This window comes from Camelus bactrianus, chromosome 1 (assembly GCF_048773025.1).
Source record: "Camelus bactrianus isolate YW-2024 breed Bactrian camel chromosome 1, ASM4877302v1, whole genome shotgun sequence".
NCBI classification, from domain to species: domain Eukaryota; kingdom Metazoa; phylum Chordata; class Mammalia; order Artiodactyla; family Camelidae; genus Camelus; species Camelus bactrianus.
This window is the reverse complement of record NC_133539.1, coordinates 7,863,013-7,889,702: the sequence shown is the minus strand read 5'-3', so window position 1 is coordinate 7,889,702 and position 26,690 is coordinate 7,863,013. Positions and strand designations below refer to the sequence as shown.

The following is a 26,690-nucleotide window of genomic DNA, read 5'->3' as shown; positions in this document are numbered from 1 at the left end:
AAAGGACTTTAAAATTAGATCTGGGAAGGGAGTATGACAGTTCGTCAAAGAGTTTAAAATAGAATTACCCCTCTGATCCAGCAATTCCACTAAAAACTGAAATCAAGTTCAGGAAGAGAGATTTGTACTCCCATGTTCATGGCAGCATTATCCACAATAACCAAGAGGTGGAAATAACCTGAATGTCCATCGATGGATGAATGGATAAACAGAATGTGGTATACGGTGGAATATTCAGCCTTAGAAAGGAAGGAAATTCTCACACATGGATAAATCTTGAGGACATTATGCTGAGTGAAATAAACCAGTCACAAAAGGACAACTACTAGATTCCACTTATATGAGGTACATGAAATTGTCAAATTCATAGAAAAAGGAACTAGAACAGTCGTCACCAGGGGCTGGGAGGAGGAAGGAAGGAGGGGTTAGTGTTTAATGGGGACGGAATTTCAGTTTGGGATGACGAAACATTTATGGAGATGGGTGGTGCTGATGGTCGCACAACAATGTGAATGTAATTCATGTCACTGAATTGTACACTCAGAAAGGGTTAAAATGATCAATTTTATGTTCTGTATATGATACCACAATAAAATCTTAAAACAGTGAGGACAGAGGAGATAGCCAAGGCTCCTCCTTACCTAGAGAACAAACATCTGTGCTATCCTGAGTTCCCCCCAAAATCAACCAGAGCAGATGGGGGGTGGGAAATTAAGGAGAGAAACTTGCCCCTCAATGCTTCAGCTTTAGAAAAAGCTGTTGCTTAATATTTTACTCTAAATTGAAATTGTAGTAATGACCCCGGGGGCCTCACTGGGCTTTCCAGCCTCCTTCCTAAAGGCCTCGGCCATCTCTCCTGTCTCCTCCAACCACTCAGGGCTTCTCACCTGCATTTCTTATGTATGTTCTTTCATCTGCTTGAAGCTATTTTCTCCTTCTCTTTCACCTGGCGAAGTCCTGCTCAAATCATTTGTTGGTTTACTTAGCAAATATGTAGGAGCGCATCTTTGAGATCCAAACTCCTCAGTCTTGCATCTCTCTACACTTCCTCAGGCACAGCGAGTGGCCCTACGGATGCACCTAGTAATGCAGTGGTCCATCACTGGTACAGGGCAAGGGCCCTTTTGTGGAAAAGGAAGAGCCAGCATCTTCGGTTCCTTCAGTGTCTGGCATATACAGGCAGCTAGTAGGTAATTGAAAGAAGACTGCAAAGGTTGATTTATCTGTTCAAGGTGGTGCTGGAAGGAAGAAAAAGAATAGTAAATCAAATGAATGAATTTGTAGGACTAGAGAACGTAGGCTCAGGGAACAGTGTATTTTCAGCCCTAATCTTGGACTCTCCATCACTCTAAGAATCCCCTCGCTGAGGTTCCTGTGGTTTTGCTGAGCACCACTTCAGACACACGAGAGTGCTCTGCTGGGCATGCTTTCCTCTCTCTTTCCTGCTGGTCCCAGAACTGCCTGATTAGGTAGATTCAGAGCCCAACCTGCCTGAAGCATCTCTGTGAGGACTGCTATGTCTTTACTGGGCTCGTCCTTGTTTCTTACTGGACCTTTTGACAACCAAGCACTTCCATTCTGTAAGGAGAGGGAACACTGGACTCTGTGCATTAACTGTACTGCTTGGAGAGCTCTGTGTCATATTAAAGATACCACGGTAACTAATAAGCTCTTGGTTGTATATTGTTGCATGTTTTCCTTCCAATTATCTTCTGTTTGTTTCTGAATCTAAGCCAGGCTAACAATCTAAATTCCTTCAGGAAGCAAACAAGTTGTTTAATACCATTGGTGGGGTGGAGCTTGTGGCCAACTGAAGAGTATGACTGGCCTAAAGGCAATAAATATATATAATTGACCAGTTATGAGCTGGATAAAATCCCACTTCCAATAACAACAATAAGAAAATAGGGGAAAAAACATTTACAAGAGCTCCTTGAAGGCAACACTACCAAAGGAGAAAAGAAGACTTGGAGCTAAAGGAAAGATTTACTAGGTCATGAAGAGGAAGATTCAACATCATAAAGTTGTAAAGTCTAACTAAAAGAGTAAGTTCTAAGTTAAAGAGTATTGAAGAGAACTAACCTGAGATCCTTAAATATACTATAAAACTGAAATAATTGGCACCAGTGCAGGAATGGACAAGAGACCAATAAACAAAATAGAAAGTCTATCAATGGACCTCTATACCTAGAAAAATTTAGTATGTAATAAAGGTGGCACTTCAAAACCATAGAGGGAAAGATGTCTTATTCAATAAATGGTGTTGATGGGAGAGGGTAAGCCCTGTGGCAGAGCACATGCTTAGCATGCATGAGGTCCTGGGTTCAATCCTCAGAACCTCCATTAAAAAAAAGAGAAGGAAAAAAAATGGTGTTGGGATAACTGGGTAACCAACAAGGGAAAAAGCTGGGTTCATATCTCACATCTTTCACCAAAATAAATTCCAAGCAGATCAAAGATTGAAACCATGAAGAAGCCATGAAAATGCTAGAAGAAATGAAAAGATATTTACATAAACCAGCAATGAGGATGATCTTTCTTAAATGAACATAAATTCTAGAAGCCTAAGGGAAAAGTTCTATCATTGTGACTGCATAAATTGTCTTTTTAAAATTCTATGCAACAAAAGTCTTCATAAGCAAAGTAAAAGACAAATGGCAAACAGAAAAATATTTGAGACATATTACAAAGGGCTAATTTCTTCAGTACTGAAAGATCTATCAAAAGTAATAGAGAAGTGGGCAAAAGATGGGGGGAGGGACAAATTGGGAGTTTCAGATTAACTTATATAAAATAGATAACCAAAAAGGCCCTACTATATAGCACAGGGAACCATATTCAAGATCTTGTAATCACCTATATTGGAAAAGAACCTGAAAAAGAATAATTTACATATATATATATACACACACACTTATAACTGAATCACTTTGCTGTACACTTGAAACACTGTAAATCAACTATACTTCAATCTTTTTAAATGAAAAAAAGTATTAGATACAGGGATTAGCAGCATATTAAAAAAAAGTGGGCAAAAATATAAACAGGGAGTTCACACACACAGACACACACACAAACAATTGGGTTTTACAAACGTAAAAAGATACCTAAACTTACAATATGAGAAAAAAGTTTAAATTGCTCTGAGAGATTATTCACTGACCATTTCGGCAGATATCAGTGATAGCAGGAAATCAGGACTTCCCCTACACTGCTATAGGAAATAGAGATCGGTACAAGCTCTTTGGAGAAAATTGGACAGTTTCTACCAAAAGTAAAAAAAGTGGCTGTAATTTTGATCCCACAATTCTACTTCCGGAAATTTATCTGCTATACATGCATATGTGTAAAATGACTTACATACAAGTTATTGATTGTAAATATTATTGATAATAGCAAAAAGTTTGGAGACAACCTCAGTATTCATCAGTAGGAGACTGGCTAAATAGACTACAGCAATATAATGAAGTGTCATGAAGTTGTAAAACAATGTGAGGAAGCTTTTCATGTACAGCTATCGAAGGATCTCTGGGATACACTGTTTCATATAAGTCAAGATACATAACTGTATAGGTTTGTGAAAGCAACCAGATTTCACATTGTGTTTAATTTCAATCAGAGATTTTTATTTTGTGGGACCAATGTTCTAACTCTTCTATGGAAATTTAAAATTTTTCTTTTTCTGTCTTAGTCATTTCGGGCTGCTAAAATAAAAACACCATCGATAGATTGGGTGACCTAAACAATAAATATTTATTTCTCACAGTTCTGTTAGCAGGGAAGTCCAAGATAAAAGCACCTTCCTGGTTCTTCCTGCCATGTCCTTACATAGCAGAAGGGTTGAGAGACCTCTGTAGGTCTCTGTTACGAGGACACCAATCCCATTCATGAGGGAGCCACCCTCTAGACCTAATCACCTTCCCAAAGCCCCCCCACCTCTAAATACCACCCCCTTGTGGGTTAGGATGTCAACATACGAATTTTGAGGGGAGACAAACATTCCGTACACAGCACCCCCCCAAAAGAAGATAGTTTTTACTATAAAAAACATATCAAACTCAGCTTTGACATTTTTAAAAATAAAGATTTCCAAATCAGCTTGCGTTTGTATTACACAAGCACCAGAGGGAAACAGCAGAGTATTTATGTTCCTGGAAAAGCCCCATTTATACTATCTGGTTTAAGTTAAGCCTGTACACATTCACCTCATATTTCTTACATATGAGTAAGCCTTGACAACGTAAAATTCCACAGTGTGCACAATTAGGTTAAAAAAAAAATTAGAGCCTGGGAGGCAAGAATTTGTAGGTACAGTTAAGTATTTGCTTCTACACGAATAGATGGTTGTCTATTTCTATTGCTGCTCTAACAAATTACAACAATTTAATGTCTTAAAACTGCAGAAATGTATTCTCTTCCAGTTCTGGAGACCAGATGTCTGAAATGAGCTGAAACCAAGGTGTCTGCTGGGGATCATTCCCTCTGGAAACTCTAAGGGCTCTAGAATAGTTTCCTTGCCTTTTTCAGCTTCTGGAGCTGCATTCCTGGCATCCTTTGGCTCATGGCCCTTCGCCATTTTCAAAACCAGCAGCATCATAGCATCTTCAAGTCTCTAGAGAGATGCTTCCATGGCTACATAGCCTTCTGTGGCCAAACCTCCCTCCTCCTATGTCTTATATTATAAAGACACTTGTGATTGCATCTATGGCCCACCCGGATAATCCAGGCTAATCTCATCTCAAAATCAACGTTGTTCTTAGAAACAATGAAAAGTACATATATGTAAATTTTAAAAATATGTGCAGTGTATTGTATATATGTATTTACATGCAATACATTGTATATGTGCAGTCAAATTGTAACAATTCTACCTAATAAAACTGAAAAATGAAAAAAAATCAACATTGCTAAACATCACATAGCTAAGAAGTGAAGAAGTTGGATTTAGGCACAGATAGACATTGCACTATACTATTAAATTAAAAGTCTATTCTTTTTTTTTTTTTTTGACAAAGCACTCGCTAATTGAGACTCACCAGACTGATTTCGTAACTCACTAATGAGCCATAACTTATTTAATAAACAGCCACCAGACTGTAAATTCCACAAGAGTGGCAACCTCTATTTTACTCATCACTGCATCCTTAGAGCCCTCACTTTGACAGACACAAAGTAGGCTGTCAATAAACAGTTGATGAAAGAGCCTCTTACATAGCAATACAGTCTTACAGCTGGAGGAAACTAAGAAATTACCCAGTCCAGAGCATTGCAAACGGCATTAACTAACACTCTTACTTAGATGATTCACATTATGTCATTGGCCCTGTGGACAAAGAATGTCCCTGCCATATCAGTAAACAAAGGATGCTGCAGCCATCAAGTCATCAGCCACTGGCGCCCCCCTCACCGCAATGTGCACCTTGAGAGGATTCAGGAGGAAGAAAACCAGGATACTGGCCCTAGGGAGTTAAGGTGCTCATCAAAAGTGCTTTCAATGAGCCTAGATTCTTGCATCTTCCCATATACAGAAAAGCACTAAATTCATTAACTTGAGATGTCTTTAATTAACAGTAACCTTTTGATGTTCTGATTACTTGATTTTTTTGCAAAAACTTGTATATATGCTGGCTCCTCCCTTACGTCTTAGGAGCAGTCCCTCAGAGCTACCTCCGTATGTCCGCTGAATAAAACGTAATTCTCAACCTTGAGGTTGTACACTTTTTTCCAGTCAACAACTCAACAGTCAGTGGTAAGGGTGACAACAGAACAGAGGTTTTTGCTTTGTTTTGTTTACATTTCCTCATTCATTTATTCAAAATTATTTGGGCACATATAAACCTCAAATTGAAATAATTAGATAAAACAAAAATGCAAGTTGCAGAGAAGGTCTAGTTCCATATTGTAAATAATATTTAGCTTATAGTAAATCTACGGTAATGTACACCAAATTGTTTATATGTTTTGGTAAAGGGATTGGGATAAATTTTATGTTTTATATTTCTGTATTATTTGAATTTTTACAAAATGTATTACTTTTACAATTACAAAAATGCAATGGATATTTTTTAACCTTTTAATTCTTTAGCTGCAGTACCTGACAGCCTTTGACTTACTCATTTCTGTATCCTACTAACATAGCCCAACGCCCAGCTCAAAGTTGACACTGAGTAAATGTACATGACTCAATAAATTGCATGCAAGGACGGACTCTATCAGGACGAAGGATGGTAATTTTCAGGGTAAACCCCAAAAGTACAAAGTCTTCAATTCATTAATAAGGTTTCAAATCATGCTGACAATGGTGGGCATGTGATGGCTTTTTCAATGTAATTCAGGTCCAACCAGGTCAAGCACCCTGAGTGCACCTTTTTGGGTCACCAACGCCTGTGGCACCAAACTCCAGACCCTCAAGCTGCAAAAAGAAAATAAAAAGATTTGGTATTGCTAAGAGAGCTCTCCAAAATGGAGTCAGAGGCCATTGAGGAAGTTTGACTTATACATGACTCAGCCCAGATAGAATCTGACCTTTTGACCACTTATCGTCTAACACAGGCATCCAGAACATCTGTGCAATGTTCCAGAAATTACAGATACTTATCAAGCCCCTACACTAAATAACTCGTGAGAGTCTAGCCCTTAAGGACAAATATTTCCTTTTTGTATCAGAGTCAATTATAATTCGTGCAAGACAACTTTAACAACCTTGTGGGTTTTGCCTTTATAATCCCCTGACTCTTTCCCTTCCCTGAACATTCTTTCTATTTCGTTGGAACCTCTGTGTCCCTATTGCAATTCCCAATACCCGAAAGAAGCTCTTTGCTCTTTAAAGCCTCAGTACTGGTTACTACTTGACAAAGCCTCCAGACCCAGTTAATGCAGCAACCCGTTTGCCCCTGCTGCGCCTCGCGCATGCGCCCTATCCCTCAGGGACGGGAGGTTCCAGCCTAGCTCTCCCGCTGTCCTAAAGCCCGGGGGGAATTTACCTTCCCTATACTCCCAATTCCACTGCGCCGAGAGGCGGAAGTAAGTGGGCGGGGCCACCCGCGCGCCCCGCCCCGGAAGTGGGCGGAACACAGAGGGCTCCACTGCGATACCCCGCCGCCTCCCAGTCGAATTGCGGCTGAGGCCGGTCCTGGCTTTGTAGCTCGCTCAAGATGGCGGCGCAGCCACCCAGCGGGATCCGCCTCAGCGCGGTGAGCAGCCGCGAGGGGTGGAGCGGGCCGTGTCCCATGAGGGCGGGCAGGCGGGCAAGCGAGGGGGGGCCGGCAGTGGGCGGTGGCGACTCGTCGGCCCGGAGCGGCGGCTTGGGCCGCGGCGGGGCCGGGGGAGGCGGCGGCCATCTCTCTCCCGACGGCGAAGCGACTGGGCGGCTGGCAGAGCTGGGCCGGGCGGCGCGGGCCGGGCTGAGTTTCCTTTCCCCGCGTTAGGTTTCTGTTTTGCCTCTGCGGTTTCGGGGCGGGCCGGGGCCACGGCCCCTCCTCCTGGCTCTCTTGACTGCCCCGCAGCTGTCGTCCGAGGGCGAGGCCTCGGCGGCCGGCCCGTCCACCCCTCGGACCGCGGGGCCCCTGACCCTAGCGGGCCTGCAGATCTGCGGGGCGTCCCGGAGCGGGAGAGAGGGCTTCTCTGCGGTCAGAAATTCCCAGCAGCCTTGACCTCCTGGCGGTGGGACGGGGTAAAGCTAGATGGGACTAGTCTTCCTGTTTCTTGTAAATTCCTGCCGCTTCCCTCCAGTTAAGCCCAAATCTCGAGGTCACCGAACTCTCCTATTTCGCCTCTTGTCTCTTGGTCTCGTGTTTGTTCCGGAGCGTCTCGGGTTCCTAGAAATCCTTCAGCATGTTTTGTATCTTTGAATCTTCAGTGCGAGGGAGCGGTCACACTCCGTGAATCAAAATTTTCTCACCCTGAAATGTGGGCGTGGCCTCTCTACCTGATTGTGCTTAGAAAGTTGGCGTTGTTATGCAGAAACTTGCATCTCCTCTTGAGGAGAACTCCTGCCTAGGAATGGCTGCACCAGTCTCATTAAGTTTATCATGCCGAATGGTAGTACTGTTACTTTAAAAATGGTGCTTTGCCCTTTTACTTTAATTCGTTCAGCCAGATTCCTACCAACACCTGGTATCATCAGATTTTAACGTTTTTCCTGGTGAGTGTGACATGGTATCTGGGTTTACTTTACATTTACTTTACTTTGTGGAGTTGAAAGTTTTTCATATTTCACCCTTTTTGGTTTTGGATTTTTAAAAAATTACTTCATATCCTTTGCCCATTTTTCTGTTTCCTTTGGAGGGGACTTGATCTATGAATGTTCTTCACATATTCGGAATAAAGGCTCTTTGGTTACGTAACTGGTTTATTGAATGAGATAGTTAATACGTAGATGGAATACTGAGAGCAACTTTATTCTTTCTTACCACGGGCTTTAAACATTATTTGCTAACTCACTGGGGTGAATCTGAGCAGATTCTAACGCTTTCCATTTAGCCTCAGGTAGTGTTAAATCTGACCTTAACTACTTTGAAAGCTCTTACTCGGTTTAAAGCCTGCTCCTTCTCAGATTGGGCCAAATTCTGTCCCAGAAAACTGGTGAGGAAAAGGAGTGAACTTATTTTTTTTCCTTGCTGTTTCTGCAGTTGGATTCTCTTCTCCCTTCCCCAGCTCTTCCCAAGTTGCCGTCTCTGTCTCTTCAAGACTGAGAAAACAAAGGGAGCAAGGATAAGGGTCAAGATAGTTTTAAGAGACTAGTGTTGTTAGCTGGCTCTCTGGGTGTAGCAGCTGTCTATGTGCTATATCTGTCTTTTGTGGGTAATATGGGCTTTTTGGAATCTTATTGACAGAAATCTCCCATCTGCAGTTTATGGACTGGCATTTCCACTGGTCTTTTGCTTTAGGACAGGAGTTGGCAAACTACAGTTTATGGGCCAAATCCAACCTGCCACCTGTTTTTGTATGGCACACTATCCTTAAATGGTTGGGGGGAAAACAAATCAAAGAAAAGTATTTCGTAACGTGAAAATTCTGTGACATAGATATTTCAGTTCCCATAAATAAAGTTTCTTTGAATAAAGGCATGTTCGTTCCTTTGTTGTAGCACTCAAATGCTTGCATTAGGAGAGGACCTAGGAATTAATGAGCTTATGCATTTGTCAAAAGCCCTAGAACCTAAGGCACAAAAGGTGAACCACAATGTATGCAAATTTTAAAAAATCATTAGGAAGTCTGCGGATCCCGGAAAGGAACACAGAGTGACAGAAACTTAAATTTTTGTTTTTTGCCTCCATCTTTCTAAGTAAAATTCTGATACTGTCTTGCTGTTTCACAGAAATCCTGCTGTAGATTTAGCTGACACATACACTCTTCACCTCCTCTCAGCCTTCTAATGTGTATGTCACTTTTTTTTGGTTGAATTACTATATGATTGGTTAACACTCTTCACATTATTCACAAATGAGCCAACCAGAACTATGGTTGCATTTTCTTTGCTATATAGCTTTTTGTTTTCCCTGAAGTTACTAATCAATTTGTATTTTGTTTAGTTTTTCTCTGTACTGATCACTATTTCATCCAAACTTTCAGAGAACTGGAAAATCTTTTCCAGGTGTATTTAAGCACACCCAATATTTTGTCAGTTTGGTTGGCTCAGTTGTAATTTGGGGACTTCCCTTTATCATTTTTGGAGGGAAGTTTCCTTCCCCTTTTTGTTCTGTCTCCATTCCACCACATATTCCGCTTTTGGGGGTTACTCCTTTGGCAGGCAACAATAAATTAGTGACTTGAGAGTGTGGGTTATGGAACCCTCCCTGGATTCAGATTCTGACTGACAACTGGATGTGTGACCTAAAGGATGAGAGTAACAGTCTTACCACCTAAGGGGTTGTTTTAAAAATTAAACCAGCAGATACATTTAAAGGTCTTATAAAGGTCCTGTGTGTGCCATAAGCACACAGTAAATATTTGCTGTTTTTGTTACTGGCAGCAGTGAATCCTTTCTGTTTTTCCAAAAACAGGTATAGCGTTCTAAGAACAGAGTTCATGGGAAGTATATTCTTACGTCTTTTCTTGGGAATATGTTTATGCTGCCCTTGCTCTTTCCTTACATATAATTTGGCTGGCTTGTAATTCTAGATTAGGAATGATTTCTCTCAGGATGTTAACGGCATGCTTGATTGTTTAATAGAGTGCTATGCTTTGTACTGGTGCTTAGGCTGGAAAATCAAGTCCTTAATATCTGGAGATTTTTCTTTTTTATTTGACAAAAATTTTCCCTCTATTTTTCTGTTCTCATTTGTTTCCTGTTTTCCTTCCCATTGCTTTTTCTTTTCTTTTCTGGGAGATATCTCCACTTGATCCCCTAGCTTTCTCTTATATATTTTATTATTGTAAACACTGTCTTATTCTCTGAATGTCTTTTTAAAATCTCTCTCAACAAAATATTTGTTCTTACCACTGGGCATATTAATCATAGTATTTTTGAAGTGTCTTTTGCTCATTGCATTGCCTCTATTTATGTTCTTTTCACTGTGTGTTGTTTTTGATTCTAATTTTACACATTCTCAAGTGTTTGGAGGTGAATAGATTTCTGCTTGTATTTCCAAGCGAGACACTAAATGTTGACCGAAAGATGTTCATACATGGGTACAGTTAGTTCTTTGGTGGGCGTCAGTGTTGGGTGATTAGGGGGAAAAAGCCAGCTGTTGTTGGGGCACCCTGTGGCAGTATCTGTTGACCCTAAAGAATGGAAGTGCTAGACTGTAAAATGAGTATGTTTGAAGTAACTTAAAACTTTTAAAGTAAATTTTTTAAAGTGGTGGAGGGTTGGAGGAAGCTATTCAGAATGGCCTGACACTGTTGTAAAAGAACCAAATAGAAATTTTAGAAATTCAGTTTTCCAGAGATGAATTCTACCTCTAGTCTCCTGCCATGGCATATATAAACCTGGCTGCTAGTTCTGGAAGCTCAGCAGAGGAAAGGAGATAGGAATATCACATTGTTCAGTTTGCTGACTTCGTTTTTATTTGTTTATTATTGTGATAAAATACACATAACATAAAGTTTACCATCATGATCATTTTTAAGTGTGCAGTTCAGTAGTGTTAAGTACATTGACACTGTTGTACAGCCAATCTCCAGAACTCTTCATCTTGCAAAATTAAAACTTGGTACCCATTAAAAAATAACTCTCCATTCCCCCTTCCCCCAGCTCCTAGTAGCCACCATTTAACCTTTTGTGAATTTGACTACTCTAGGTATATCATATAAGTGGAATTGTATGTTATTTGTCTTTCTTGATTGACATATTTCACTTAGCATAGTGTCCTCAAGGTTCATTCATATTGTAGCATGTGTCAAATTTTTCTTCCTTTTTAAGGCTGAATAATATTCCACCATATGAATACACCACATTTTGTTTATCTATCCAACACAAGTATCCATCAGTGGACGTTTGTGTTGCTTCCACTTTTGTCTATTATGAATAATGCTGCAATGAACATGGGTGTGCAAACGTCTCTTCAAGACTTGCTTTCAGTTCTTTTCAGTATATAAACAGTATATAACCAGAAGTAGACTTGTTGAATCATATGGTAATTCTATATTTAATTTTTTGAGGAGCCTCTGTATTGTTTTCCACAGTACCTACACATTTATATTCCCTCAAAGGATGCACAGGAGTTCAGTTTCTCCACAGTTTCCCTAACACTTGTTATTTTCTGGTTTTGTTGTTGTGTTTTTGTTTTTTCGGTTTTTTAAATAATAGCCATCCCATTGAGTGTGATTTGGTATCTCATTGTAGTTTTGGTTTTCATTTCCCTAATGATTAGAGATGTTGAGCATCTTTGGAGAAATATCTATCCAAAGTCTTTGCCCATTTTTTAATCGGGTTGTAGTCTTGTTGTTGAGTTGTAGTTCTTTGTATATTTGGCATATTAGCCCCTTATCAGATACTTGATTTGCAGATTTTTTCCCCATTATTCTGTAAGTTGCCTTTTCACTCTGTAGATTGTGTCCTCTGATACACAGAAGTTTTAGATTTTGGTACAGTTCAATTTATTTATTTTTTCTTTTGTGTCTTGTGCTTTTGGTGTCATATTCAAGAAATTTGCCAAATCCAGTATAATGAAACTTTTCCCCTATGTTTTCTTCTGAGAGTTTTGTGGTTTGAGCTCTTATGTTTAGGTCTTTGATTCATTTTTGAGTTAGTTTTTTTGCTTATGGTATAGGGTATAGGGTAAGTGTACAGCTTCATTCTTTTTTATAAATACCCAGTTTTCCCAGCACTATGTGTTGAAAAGACTATCTTTCCCTTATTGAATGTCATTCCACCCTTGTGAAAAACCATTTGACCATGTATGAGAGGGTTTATTTCTGGACTATTTGCTGAGTTGCTTTTAACCCACCTGCTTTCAGTTGTCTCTGAGTCCGCTGCCATCAGTTTCTCCAGAGAACTTCAGTCTTAACATGGTTTGCTGAGGGTAGCTGAGGGTAAAAGATGAGTCTGGAGAATCTTAACTGCTTCTTTCAGAGACTTTCAGTCTGTCTGTTTTCATGTAACTTTTAGTACCTTTGACTTCAAAGGTATAAAAGTCTGGGGTTGCCAACGTTCCTGGCCTGCTTGTTGGTTTTCCCATGTCCTACAGGCTTTGAATTTAGCTCTTTCCAGGCTAATAAATCAGTTATCACGGGTCTGTGCTTTCCAGTTTCTGAACTACTAAGTTTGTCTACTGTTATTACTCACTTCTTTGATTCTTTTGGTTCTTTTGGGTTTATACCTCTTTTCCCATCATTGTAGAGTGGTTTCAGGAGGGAGTAGAGGTACACTCCATGTGTTCAGGTTTTCATGTTTATAAAGTTTTATATTTAAATGATTTTTTAAAATTTGTAACTATGTGTTGAGTCTAAAAGTTCTGTTGATTCTTTAAAATAACTGTGTGGCCTTCATTGCATCTCATTTTTATGTGCTTTTTTGCTGGGGAGAATTCCTTTTTAAGTGTCTAGTTATTTCCCTAATTAGGGATTTCTATTAGGGCTGATAGTTCTTTCACCTAGTGTTTGTGGAGGGTGGAGGGGGAATCCTAATACTTATGTATCTTGTTGACTAATGTTTTCTTCTGATAGATTGTTTCCTTAAATGTTACTTTAGATTGTGTACTCAAATATTAAATTCTGACCTGGGGGAATCCTATGCAGTCTGGTCGAGGCTGTGTCTCACAGTAGTTCTGCATGTTGTATAAATTGAAACACTGAACCCAAGTGAAGGCATGCCTCTTTAAAGGACTTTATGTTAAATTTTTTTTTTTTAAACCCAGAATCCAAACAAAAACATACAAGCTTCCTGTTAGGCATAGGGCCAGTTACTTCCAAGTGCCACCTTCTCTTCTGCCAGCCATATCTTCTGTCCCTAGGCACCATTAAAATTGAACTCTTTGTATTCCAGTTAAGCACCCCACTCTGATCGCCAGTGCATTCCCATTTTCAAATCTTATTTTTGTTTTTAATTCCTTCTTGAGGCCCTTAAAGATTTTTTTATTTTTACATGAGCTCAATTGTGCTTTTAAAGGTACACTTTTTATTTAAACACATGCTTATTATGCTTATTATGTCCCAGGTGTTCTTCTGAGCATTTACAAATATGAAATTATTTAATTCTTTTAACAACTGGGTAAGCTGATACTATTATCACCCTCATTTTTACAGATGATAAAACTTGAGGCACAGAGGGTTACATTTCTTGCTCAAGATTACACTTCTAGTTAGATACTCCATAGTCTGCCTGCTATGTGTGTGTGTGTGTTGTCTGTTCAAGGGTGTTTTTCTTTCCAGCTAATTACACGTTCTAGAGATGAGACTTAAGAATAGTTGAAAATAATGCTTGTGCTTAATTATCCCAAAAGCCACTGTTTAGATTTATTATTTCCTACTGATGCCTTCTTTGCTTTGTTCCTCTGGGACTCAGTTTGGAGTTGGTGTATAGGATGAATTCATTAAATGAATTGACATTGACATTGGAATTTATTGACATAAAATTGACATTCCTGTCCTCATGTGAAATCAAAGTATTATGATATGGACCAAAATACCTCATTTCTAATTCCATACTTCACATCTAACAAATGAATAAAATAGAGGCAAACTAAGGGTTTCGAGTGTTGATTAATCATTTTCTCCCTTGGTACCAGAGATTTTTACACCCCAAGGTCATGCCCCATAGAAAGATTGAGAATCGTTGAGGAATACGACATTCTTTTTTAAATGGGGGGATGATAGTTGTGTAAGGGGAGGAATTGGGACAGGAAGATCTTCCCAAGGGCTGACCTCAGGTAAAATCTCAGATAAACGAATTTGAAAAAAGTTTTCTTGTGCAGTGTGAAGTTTTGGAAATTGATTTTCATTGTAAAAGCTCTTTGTTTTTAGAAAATCTCAATTACTTATACTCCATTATTACATAATGTATGCCATATTACATGTTTGTATACCATAGAAAGTCCAAATTACATAAACTCCAGTTTGAAGACCACTCTTCTACCGAATACCATTTCTCACATGTGTACTCTAAACACATGCTTGGGAATTGTCTAAAATCAAGGGTGAACAGAGAAAAGTAGACCTCTTTCTGACACCTTGTGGCAGCAGCTGAACAATACAAAGACAGCTGGTTCAATTTATAATCTTATCAAATTTCTAGGGCTCTTCACAGGAAACACTTAAAGTGCCTCCTTTTTCCCCTTAAATATGAGATAATCTGTTCAAAATGAACACAAAAATGTCCTCATTCCATGGAGATACTCCATATTGAAATCTTCAAGCCTCAGCCTTTTCAAACCATTCTGTACACTTTTATACATTTGATGTCTATATTACTCAGAAATTTAGTTTCCTATAGCATGAGGTTGATTGACATAGTCTTCCATACTGTATTACCATGTAAAATCAGACATAAAATGGAGATCAAGAAGTTTCGTTGCATTTGAACTGTTGTTTGACATTGTTTGAAGGCTTTATAGATATATGTGATTTCACTGCCACAAGTTCAACTGTAATGAAGTTGGAGAGACCATGAGAAAAGTCCATTGATTAATAAGCAAAGCTAAGTTTATTAACTCTAATGCACTAAAGGAGAAAACACCTCTTTGACAAAGTCTTAGTTTTATCTCATGGTAATTTTGAGGTCGGGCTTCCAGGGTGGATAGCATTGGGGCTGGGCACTGTATGATATGGCTCTGGACTGATAGACACAAGGAGGCAAAGGTTTTGCAGCAAATCTTGATGAGAAACTGTTTAGTTGATTTACAGCCATATCTTCCAGGAATCTAAGCTAGGTTATATCTTCCAGGTATATCCTGAGGCAAACAGCTAAGTTTTGCTTGGTCTCTGTTAATACTGAAATAGAAAGTCATTTTGGCTTCTTTTCTCAAAATTAAGACCTTAATTAATTTATGTGAATCATTGATTTGTTTCAGCTTTGCCCGAAGTTTTTACATACAAATTCTACTAGTCACACTTGGCCATTTAGTGCGGTTGCTGAATTAATAGGTATGTAAAATGATGTTTCATATCTAATCTGTTGCTTGCAAATTGAAGTTCTAAAAAGTTTTTATTGAAAAGTGTTATGCAGATGTGCTTTTTTAAAAAGCCAAGTGTATCTCAGTGATAACATTGGTAAAGCTTACCTAGTGTAACAACTGTTCAAGTGGATGTCAAATTAATCACTGCTCAGCCTTCCCTATACTATTATCAAATTATTTCCCTGTACTCCTATCAAATCAAAGTATTTTAATTTGCGAAGTTCATATGGCTTTTATGTTGAAAATATTTTTATTCTGATTATAAAAGAAATAGGACTGTTGCCAGAAAGTTAGAGTTATATATTTTTTTAATAGTTGGAAAATATTTATAACGGTGGATTCATTTTTCTGTTGTTAGTAAATAGAAGGATTAATGTTATATGTTAGATTTGTGATAATTTCTTGGTTTTTCCAATAGATAGAATGATCAAGATATAAGATTGTATTTAAAAATGTTTTAATGAACATGAGAAAAGCAAGATTGTGATCGGATTTGCATTATAGGTCATGATTTTTTCTTAATTAAATTGATATACATGAATTTTAAAATTTAAGCCTATTTGAGAAACAGATAATAAAGGAAAACTATATCCTCAGGAATTCTTAGATATAGATTCTATATCAAAGAAGGGTCCTATGTTGGATGTGTAAGAAAAGGAAAGAAAATTTCAGGACCCTTCTTTTCTTCGATATAGCTAGATATTCTAAAGTCTCACAGCTAACGTGTGCTGTTCACATGTAAACTCTGAAGTGCACATTAAATAACGTTGCAGCTTTTCATGTTCATTCTTTTTTATGGCAACCTGGAGGAGCTCCTCAGCCTGGGATTGTTCATTCATACATAGTGCTTCTCTAGCTTTGGATTAGAGCAACTGAAAGTCATGGTGCTCTTTGTGGTGTATCAAATTTTAAGCTTTTTTTATGAAGTTAAAGTGATTGATGAAAGGTTATTTGATTTTAATTGTGGTCTTATGGAAGGATAATTTGGGAATCATTGTGTTATAATAAAGACTTCAAAATATGTCTCAAGAAGTATTTTTAGTCAGTTAGGGATATTCAGATCTTAGTTCACAAGTTGATTTTATTACTATTAGCTATTGCTGAACTTTTGTTTGTTTGTTTTTCTGTCATATATTCCTTCATACTTAACCTATTCTGAGAGAAACAAGTATGCTAGGCAAGGGTGTTAAATGTGAAGGGGTACAAAGATGAGAGAAATGTACAAGCCATCAGAAACTTTTGTTGGATTGAAAAGGGCCACAATTTGAAGAACTGTATACAGAAGGCAAACCTGCATCTGCGTACGTAGATGAGCATACTTTTTCCCCATTTATTCAGTAACCACATTGTGGACCTTCCATGTCAACTTGTAGTGCTGTTGACACCCAGCTCTCAGTTTCCCTTATGATAGCTAGGCTAGTTCTTCGGGCAGAAGAAGACCTTCCTGTCTTGTTCATCTGTTTAGTGCAGTGATACTTCTTGCTTTACACTTTTTCAGTGTAGTGGGTACCAGCTTGGCTCTCTATATAACAAATGGAGGGCTTTGGATAGAATTAATTCTGTAATAGTCAATGAATGATATATGGCACAGTACAGTTTAGATTTCATGTTGTAAAGTCTTAGGAATTCCTAAACATTTCAACTTTCAAATTTCCTTAAAACACATTGTCCTGTTTCTTGTTAAAGGATTGTTCAGAACTAATTGCTCTTCTTTAAATGCAAAATCAAAATTTCTCAAAACTTCTGGTTCCCAGATAATGCTTATGATCCTGATGTGAATGCTAAACAGATATGGATTGACAAAACAGTGATAAATGACCATATATGCCTGACATTCACTGATAATGGGAATGGTATGACCTCAGACAAATTACATAAAATGCTAAGGTATGTAAAAGTGTCACACTTGATAAAATCATTTGCTTTTACCTTGTTCAGGTGTTTCATGTGTCATACGTATTGCCTGTAGTTATCTTTTAAACATAAAATGTATACCTGGTATGCTCTATTCTCTAAGTCTTCTGTCATTTTCTACTGCTGTTAGATTATTAGGCAATCCCTGTCATTCTCATCACCCCTCCCCATGTCTGACTTACCTAAAATTCCACTGTTCCTTTAGAGTTGTAGCACATTAACATCAATTATTTATGCTTTTGTGGAATTAGTTTGAACTAATGAAACATAATACTTTGGGGAAGGGGGACTGGTAATTTTTGAATGAGTCAGAGGATGAGGAAGTAGCATAGGCATAGGCCTTGGACTCTAGAGTCACAGAACAGAATGTCAGGATGAAGCCAAATGTGCCTGAAATGGAACCTGAGATACTGGTACAGGTACAGGGTAGAAGGAGGATTTGGCAGCAGAGACCTTTCTCCTGTCCCTCAAATGCTCCTTATACTGCCAAACAGTCACATTGACTCCATCGGTAATCATAGTACAGCAGGCTTGCTGAGAATAAGAGAATCATTCACACTTAGAGGAAGAGACTTCGTGGGGTGTCATCTCAAGATCACAGGAGCCTAAATTATAATTCGGCCATTTAGCCAGGATGTGCCAGGCAATGAGCTCCTGTTCATTATGTGCAGTCCTTGCATCCCTGTGATGTGGATTTGGTTTCCTTCATTTCAGAGATGGGAAAACAGATTAAGACAGATTGATTAAAAGTAATTTACCCAAGATTATACAACTAGGAAGGATGAGGCCAGCATTCAAATTTAGGCTTGTTACTTGATATTACAGCTTTTGAATTGAAATAAATGAAGTTTATACCTATTATTTAATTTTTTTTCTTTTTAGCTTTGGCTTCAGTGACAAAGTCACCATGAATGGTCACGTCCCAGTTGGATTGTATGGGAATGGCTTCAAGTCAGGTTCTATGCGTTTGGGTAAAGATGCAATTGTTTTTACCAAAAATGGAGAAAGCATGAGCGTGGGCTTCTTGTCTCAGACCTACTTGGAAGTCATAAAAGCAGAACATGTTGTTGTCCCAATAGTGGCATTCAACAAAAACCATATCCTTTTGATTTCGAAATTGAAACTCTGAAGAAATATTATGAACCATTCCATCCTTTGCCCTCCCCTCCAGATTCTTGTTTTTCAATCACGCTTTCCATTCTAGCTCTTGTTCCTATCCACTGCCTCTGCCCTACATCTGAGGCTAAACATTTATTCTTTTCTGTTCTCTGTTGGAATTGTGCCATGGAAATCCTTAACATAAAGTGATCGCATTTTATGTTGAGCTTCCCGTAGCTCTCTTCTTCATTTCAGTCTTACCGTGGTCTATTAAGACTTAACGATCTGACTCGAAATTTTCTTCAACAACCATGAAAAGCAAGATATCTTTAGGAAAATGTCTTCTGTATAAACACATTCAAATATTGGAAATCATTAAATTAGTTAAGAATAATAATAGGCTTGCTCATATTTTATTCTTCTTGGTGTTCAGTTGAAGTCAGACTATCATTGTAAAACTTAGAAAATAGTTTAGGAAATGATTTTTCTGTTTGTGTTGGTTTCCATATTATAATTGTGAAAAGTATGTCATTGGTCTAAGTCTTTAACTTAGGATATACGACAGATAATTAATTCGACAGAATCAAAAGCAAGCCTTGCTGCAATTCTGGAACATTCTCTGTTTTCTACGGAACAGAAATTACTGGCAGAACTCGATGCTATCATTGGTAAGAAGGGGACAAGGATCATTATTTGGAATCTCAGAAGGTAAATGTTCAGCTAATTGTTAACCATTTGGGAAGTAAAGTGCATGTGTGGGAACGACTTCGTTACATCCATCCATTGTTACACAGAGTAGAAACATCGGATGGTCCTCATTTTATGGCATAGTTAATGAAAGTAATACAGATGAGACTTCTGTGTTCCTAAGTCCTTGTGAGGATAAAATCCTTTGCAAATAAGGTTTTAAAATTTAGGATGAATGTGATATTGAGAAATCTAAGAAATATTAGACCATAGGAATAAACTACAAATAGTGATGTCTAAAATTCTTTAATTCTTGTGCTTTTCTGAGCTTCTGTATTCTTTTTCTTTTGTCTTTTTTCATTTGTCTCCCCTCCCCCCACCCCATTTTTAAAAATTTTTTGAGATAATTGTAGATTCATGTGTAGTTATAAGAAATACTAGATCTCATGTACCCTTTACCCATTTTCCCCCAGTGGTAACATCTTGGAACACTGTAGTACAGTAGTACTATTGATATTGACATTGGTACAGTCAAGATACAGGACGTTTTCGTCACTACAGAGATCCCTTTTCTGTCCATATCCACTCCTTAATCCCTGGCAACCTCTAACATGTCCATTTCTGTAACTTTGTCATTTTAAGTATATTATATAACTGGAATCATACAGTGTGAAACCTTTTGGGATTAGGTTTTTTTCATTTAGCATAATTCTCTGCAGATTCATCCAGGTTCTTGTGTTTGTTCATTTGTTTTCCTTTTTCTTGCTGAGTGATACTGCATTGTATGGATGGACCACAGTGTGTTTACCAGTCATCTGTTAAAGGATATCTGCATTGTTTACAATTTTCAGTTATTACAAATAAAGCTATAAAATATGTGCATACAGGTTTTTGTGGAAATACGATTATATTTCTAGGATAAATGCCCAAGAGTGTAAAATTGTTGGGTCACATGATAGTTGCATGTTTAGTTTTTTAAGAAACAGTCAGAAAGTGCTTCTACCACTTGACATTCCCACCAGCAGTGTGGGTGAATACACTTTTTCTGTACCTTCCTGGATTCCTTTTCTCTTCTCTTCGCTTCTTTTTTCTTCCTTTTCTTTTTTCCTTCTTTCTCTCTTTTTTTCCCCCTTGCTTTTGTTCCCCCAACTACCCTGACCATGACTCCAAGCTAATGAAAAAGTTGGATGTCAATTAACAGTAAGGTTTATATCTTTGTTAACTAATAGTTATTTGCTTGCTTATGGTGAAGTTAAAATTTAGCTCTTTTAAAAAATTATTATTTTTATAGCTACAAAAGTGCAACAGAGTTTGATTTTGATAAGGATAAATATGACATCAGGATTCCAGAAGATTTAGATGAGACAGCAGGAAAGAAAGGGTACAAGAAGCAAGAAAGGATGGACCAAATTGCCCCTGAGAGTGACTATTCCCTAAGGGTATGTATTCCACTCTCTTTGTGGGAATGAGGAAATCATCAAATAATGGAAATTATGTTACCCACTTGTGTTATAAATGCTGCCAGCAGTCTCTTAAGTGAAAGTATCTCAGACATGAACCCATTTATTAAATTTGTCATGTGTGCACTGGTTGTTTTATTTACTTAGAAACCAGTTTTTTAATTGCAAAGTTATCAGGTCTAACAGTGCTTATAAAAGTTCTTTCATGATGTGGTTAATTATTTGAATTGGAAATACTAGAATCAGTATATATCCTGTGATGGCCATATTGATTAATTCAATCAAAACGTAAAGTTACTCTAGATAAAAAATTCAGAGTATGTCTCTTTTTTAAAATTTAAAATATTCTAGAATCTATACATACACACACACATTAATTGCTATCTTAAAGCAATAAATTATGTATAGCCTACAAATAATGTACGTTAATATAATTTTGTGATAAATATCTCTGAGATTTGACCTTAGAGATGGGCATGTTTTTAAGATTGAAGACAGTAAGATCTCAGTGTGATAATGTTGATATGATAATAACATTGTCACTATGATGACATACACTAACTTTTCCCCTTTTTTGTGCTGAAATTTTTTCATAACTCCAAGTTGAGGATACATTTGACATTTACAAGTTTCCTAAGTAACTTCTTCTGAGATGCTAGCAATTAAGTGGCAGGTATTACTATTCCATTATATACCCCCGTTTGTTGGTGAAGTATGTCCTAGTTGTTAAGGAAATCTTGCTCAAGAATATCCAGAGGCGTCTAGAGCAGATGGTGTAGTTTTAGTATAGCATGACATAAAATGTTTTGAAATATCATTAATGAATTTTGTAAATGACAGAACCACTAATTTTGAAATCAGAAGTTAGGGGGGAAGAAAAGTAAGAGATATGTACAAATTTTTTTTTGTGTTGAAATTTCTGTCTATCCTTATTGAGTTACTCAATTCATCTCCTTCAGAGACTTCTGATAGCTTGGAGGCAGGCACAGAAGAGCATATTTTAACATGTTTTAGGATGCAGAGTTTGGTCAAGATTCTAAAGTATCTAAACCTTCATTCATTAAGAATTAAAAACACATTTAGATGACTGCTGATTGTTACAGCTCAGCTTTGAAAAAGTGCTGTTCTGCTTAAATGTTGGTGCATTATTTATGATTTTTTTTCCTTTGGAAGCTTATAATAGTCCCTTATGTTCATATTAGATTTTGCTTATTTTTCCCCAAATAAAATTTATTGATGCTTTTAAAATTGTAATAGCAGTATATGTATTGACAGAAGAGTCAAAATATAGTACTTTTTATTATACACAGAAACATTTTTTTAAAATTAAAATGAGATCATACCATACATGCTTGTTTTGTAAGTTTTTTTCACTTAACATAACATCTATGTAGGTCAGTAGATTGTTTTCTGCAAATCATTTTTACTGGCTCTGGTAGATTGAGTTTATTTTTAATAAAAACTATTCAGATATTAACTAATACACCTTTATAGTATTTTATTGTCTAGTTAATTGGTCCTTTATCCAAGCAAGGTTGTAGCTTTCTTTTCAAATACATGTGTATGTTGAACAAATCCACAGATAATTATTTGGAAAGGACAGATATTGTTGTGTGTCTTTGCAGGCTTACTGCAGTATATTATATCTAAAGCCAAGAATGCAGATCATCTTACGTGGACAGAAAGTGAAGACCCAGCTAGTTTCGAAGAGTCTTGCCTACATTGAACGTGATATTTATCGACCCAAATTTTTAGTATCCTTTTTATGATGCTATATAGAAATAGATGTCAATCAAGTATATTTCCCTTCCCCCTTTCTCCTTTTATCCTGATATAGAATCTAATCCTTTCTACCTTTGCCCTTTTTTAATGCAGCTTTGGACTCAAATAATGAAATAGAGTGATTTGAAGGGAGTGAGGTGGTGTGTTCAGAATTTTCCTTAACATTTAAGACTAATAAAACAGTGAGAATTACTTTTGGATTCAACTGCAGAAATAAAGATCATTATGGGATAATGATGTATCACAGAAATAGGCTCATCAAAGCTTATGAAAAAGTTGGATGTCAATTAAGGGTAAGCTTTATATCTTGAAAATGTCTGTAGCTTTTATAAAAGTTAGGATAACATGTTACTGGGCAAAATGTGTTTAAATGTCAGTGTTTTTAATAACATTGGTATGGAACCTGAACTTAAAATACTTTTATACTAATTTTTCATTTGGTCTTGAATAATCTGATGAGGAGGTCAGAATATTTTATCTCTGTTTTACAAATGAGGAAATTAGGGCTAATAAGTTTGGTAACTTGCTCCAGACCTAGCAATGAGTGTGGATCTCAGGCACAGGTGCACATCTTTTCACTACGTTTAAATAAGGATCCTTGATTATTTCGTGCTGGAATGAAATTGGTTCGTTTTAAGTAGTGTTGACTCAGTAGCCTAAGAAATAATACCAGATAGGTGATTTGCTTTCCTGGGTTAGTTCTGAATATGTTAGAGTGTTCATTCTAAACCACTCCCGTTATTGTGGGATTCAGTTTAGGATGACGAACATTGCCCACTGTATCAGTTTATCCTTTACACAGAAAGGTTTTTTTTTTGGTATGTGTGTGTTAAGAATTTAGTGATAAATTCTGGAATTGATCTTTGTTAAAAGTTTTAAGTCTAGACATATTTTGTTTTCCAATTCTATGATTTTCATTTTCTATTCATTTTATTTCATTCTAAATTTTTTGTAGAACGATAAGTGCTCTACACAGTATAATAGTGTGGGTGTATCTTGAATATTATTCAACAGGGGTTATAACTCTTACACATTTTATGTGTTATGAGCCCAGAATATATAGCATTCTTACAAGAGTAAATAAATAGAACTCCCATATGATCCAGCAGTTCCACTTCTGGGTGTATATATCCAAAGAAAATAAAAACAGTATCCCAATGTTCATAGCAGCATTATTTACAATGGCCAAAATATGGAAGCAGCCTAAGTGTCCATCAGCAGATGAATGGATAACAGTGTGGGTATGTACACACACACACACACACATACACACACATGGTGGAATATTACTTAGTCATAAAAAAGAATGAAATTTTGCCATTTGCGATTAACACAGATGGACCTGGAGGGTATTATGCTCAGTGAATTATGTCAGACAGAAAAAGACAGATACTTTTTGTTATATATATATGTAATCTGAAATAAAACAAGTAAATGAATATAACAAAATAGAAATAGACTCACAGATAAGGAGAACAAACTAGTGGTTACCAGTGGGGATGAGGTTTGGTTGAGGAATAGGGGTAGGGGATTAAGAGGTACAAACTACTATGTGTAAAATTAATAAACAATAAGGATATATTGTACAGCACAGGGATTTTATATTTTATAATATTTTTTAATAACATTAGATGGAGTACAGTCCATAAAAATATTGAATCACTGTGTTGCATACCTGAAACTAATATAATATTATAAATCAACTGTACTTCAATTAAAGAAAAATAGTAAATGAGCTTTGGGCTTTTCTTTTTAGTTGCTAATTTCAATCAAAAAATAAAGCCAGAAATCTGACACCCATGATATGAGCTATCAGTAACTTTTATTTAAAGTTCTAATTTTCATTTGTAATTGGACTAGTAAATTTTGCCAGAAATACTCTATAATTAAAGTTCTGAATTTCACTGGTCATTGGAAATGCATTTTTGCTAATAGACCTTATTTTTTCAATGCTTTGAGATTCAAAAGAAACAGTGTGTCTGCTATAGAATATGAAATTTTTTTAATGAATTTGACTTCAGTAAGATACATCGCTCATTTTTCCAACCCAGTTAAATTTGCGTTATAGATAATTTCTAGTTTAAATTTGACTTTGTTATAGCCAACTTTTTTCCTTTTTTAATTGTGTGCTTAATTTACAATGTTGTTAGTTTCTGGTGTACAGCAAATGTTTCAGTTATACATATATATATAATCTGTTCTTTTTGAGATTCTTTTCCATTATAGGTGATTACAAGATATTAAATACAATTCCTTGTGCTATTCCGTAGGACCTTGTTGTTTATTTTGTATGTAGTAGTGTATATTTGTTAACCCCAACTCCTAATTTATCTCTTCCCCCATCTCCATTGGTAACTATAAGTTTGTTTTCTATGTCTGTGAGTCTATTTCTGTTTTGTAAATATTGATTTTTCCAACCCAAGAAGTTCATTTGTGTCATTTTTTTAGATGCCACGTATAAGTGATACCCTATAATATTTGTCTTTCTCTGTCTGACTTACTTCATTTAGTATGATCATCTCTAGGTCTATCCATGTTGCTGCAAATGGCATTATTTCATTCCTTTTAATGGCTGAGTAATAATCCGTTTGTGTGTATGTACACCCCCACACATTTATCCATTCATGTGTTGATAGACATTTAGGTTGCTTCCGTGTCTTGGCTATTGTAAATAGTACTGCTGTGAACATTGGGGTGCATATGTGGCTTCCAAATTGTATGAAATGAAGAACCACTGATAGTTTTTAGTAGAGTAGCATTATGATTAGGTTTGTGTTTTTTTCTGTAGGTGTAGCTGTGAAAATTTTCATTTCATTTTTTCTCTTTGTATATCAGTTCAGTTACAGTTGTGAACAAAATACATGTTAATCACATGTAGATAATCAGAATATGACTATGTACTTTGAGTTCAATGTTTTAGCTAACAGATTTTAAAAATTAATTCAGCCGACCTAGGTTTTTATTTTATCACAATTTGCAACTGTATGTATAACTTCGGATAGACAACTTTAATTTTTTTAAAGAATTTCTTTTGTTTGTTTTTTATTTTGTTTTTATTTTTAATTTTTGGGGGGAGATAATTAGGTTTATTTATTTATTTAATAGAGGTTCTGGGGTTTGAACCTAAGACCTCCTGCATGCTAAGTGTTCACTCTACCCACTGAGTGATACCCTCCCTCTGATGACTTTGATGACTTTAATTTTTATCTAGCAAACTTGTGAAATATTATGTGCCAAAGCTTCTGCTACACTGTGGATGTTGGGAAGAGTTAGTTGTGGTTTCCACTGTCTAAGAACTTGCATCCCAGTAGAGGTGGTTCTTTTTCTCTTGTACAGAATTGGGAATGATAATAACTGTCTTGAATGAATACCTAACAACAGTGGAAGTGGTTTTGGAGGAAGACTTTTACGTATTTAGGAATTACCTCCCAGAAAAGTAAATTACCTACCAGACACTGCTTTTCTAAATGCCATGAGAATCATGAGATAGAATATAGGAAAATGTTTTGTGCAGATCTTAAATCTTTGTGAAGGGGTCATTGTTTTGAGCATCATGCCTTACGTTTAAAATGCCAGTTTCATTTTATTTTTCAGGCAAACAACATGGGTGTTGGAGTAGTGGGAATTATAGACTGTTATTTCCTAAAGCCAACTCACAATAAACAAGATTTTGATTATACGAATGAATACAGGTATGTTACCTATTTAAATTATTGAGTTTTTATAATTTATTTTGGAAATACTTTCATAACTTTTTCTAAGCTGAATTTCTTTCTATTTTAAGGGAGCTTGCATAGAAAACACATTTAGTCATCTTCTTCCAACCTAGGGATTATATTCTACTCCATCACAAATAGAAGTACATTCTCTTCTGTCTTTATTGATGAAGTATTTCTGAGATTTGTAGAAAATAGAGGAAGTTTCTGCTTTTTTGGTAGCAACATTTTTTTGTGTGATATCCAGAAACTTTGATCTTAGATGGGAACTTGAAGATAATTTAATCCTATGTTCTTTAGACAGAAATACTCATATCTTTTAAGAGTGGTCAGAAGCCATAAAATAAATATGATTATCAGTTTTACCTGTAAATTTAGGAAGGACAAACCGTTGTCCTTATGAGTACATATTGTGAAATAGAGTGCAAACTTCATATAAATATTTGTGGTAAAGACAAAGATAAATGCTATAGGCT

General features: G+C 36.7%; 1 protein-coding gene and 1 long non-coding RNA gene across 4 annotated transcripts in view; one reads left to right on the top strand and one right to left on the bottom strand.

The window, feature by feature from the left end:
- Positions 1-5,540: 5,540 nt before the first annotated feature.
- Positions 5,541-7,125, bottom strand: LOC123617321 (uncharacterized). The gene is made up of 2 exons (XR_006725421.2): positions 6,984-7,125; positions 5,541-6,412 (listed from the first exon to the last, which is right to left on the bottom strand). It is a non-coding gene; the product is annotated as an uncharacterized LOC123617321 (long non-coding RNA).
- The window catches only part of MORC3 (MORC family CW-type zinc finger 3), a 36,993-nt gene continuing 17,355 nt past the window's right edge, over positions 7,053-26,690 (top strand). Inside the window, exons 1-9 of one of the 3 annotated variants that reach the window (XM_074357957.1) lie at positions 7,053-7,193; positions 15,453-15,525; positions 17,312-17,444; positions 18,354-18,568; positions 19,130-19,277; positions 20,548-20,695; positions 22,342-22,470; positions 22,669-22,791; positions 26,093-26,190. In XM_074357957.1, the coding sequence (XP_074214058.1) occupies positions 7,155-7,193; positions 15,453-15,525; positions 17,312-17,444; positions 18,354-18,568; positions 19,130-19,277; positions 20,548-20,695; positions 22,342-22,470; positions 22,669-22,791; positions 26,093-26,190 (1,106 nt within the window). In that variant the 5' untranslated portion in view covers positions 7,053-7,154. Of the gene's footprint in view, positions 7,194-7,631; positions 7,673-7,889; positions 8,144-15,452; positions 15,526-17,311; positions 17,445-18,353; positions 18,569-19,129; positions 19,278-20,547; positions 20,696-22,341; positions 22,471-22,668; positions 22,792-26,092; positions 26,191-26,690 lie in introns of those variants that run through there. The other 2 variants (XM_074358010.1, XM_074357985.1) reach the window with 2 other exon arrangements.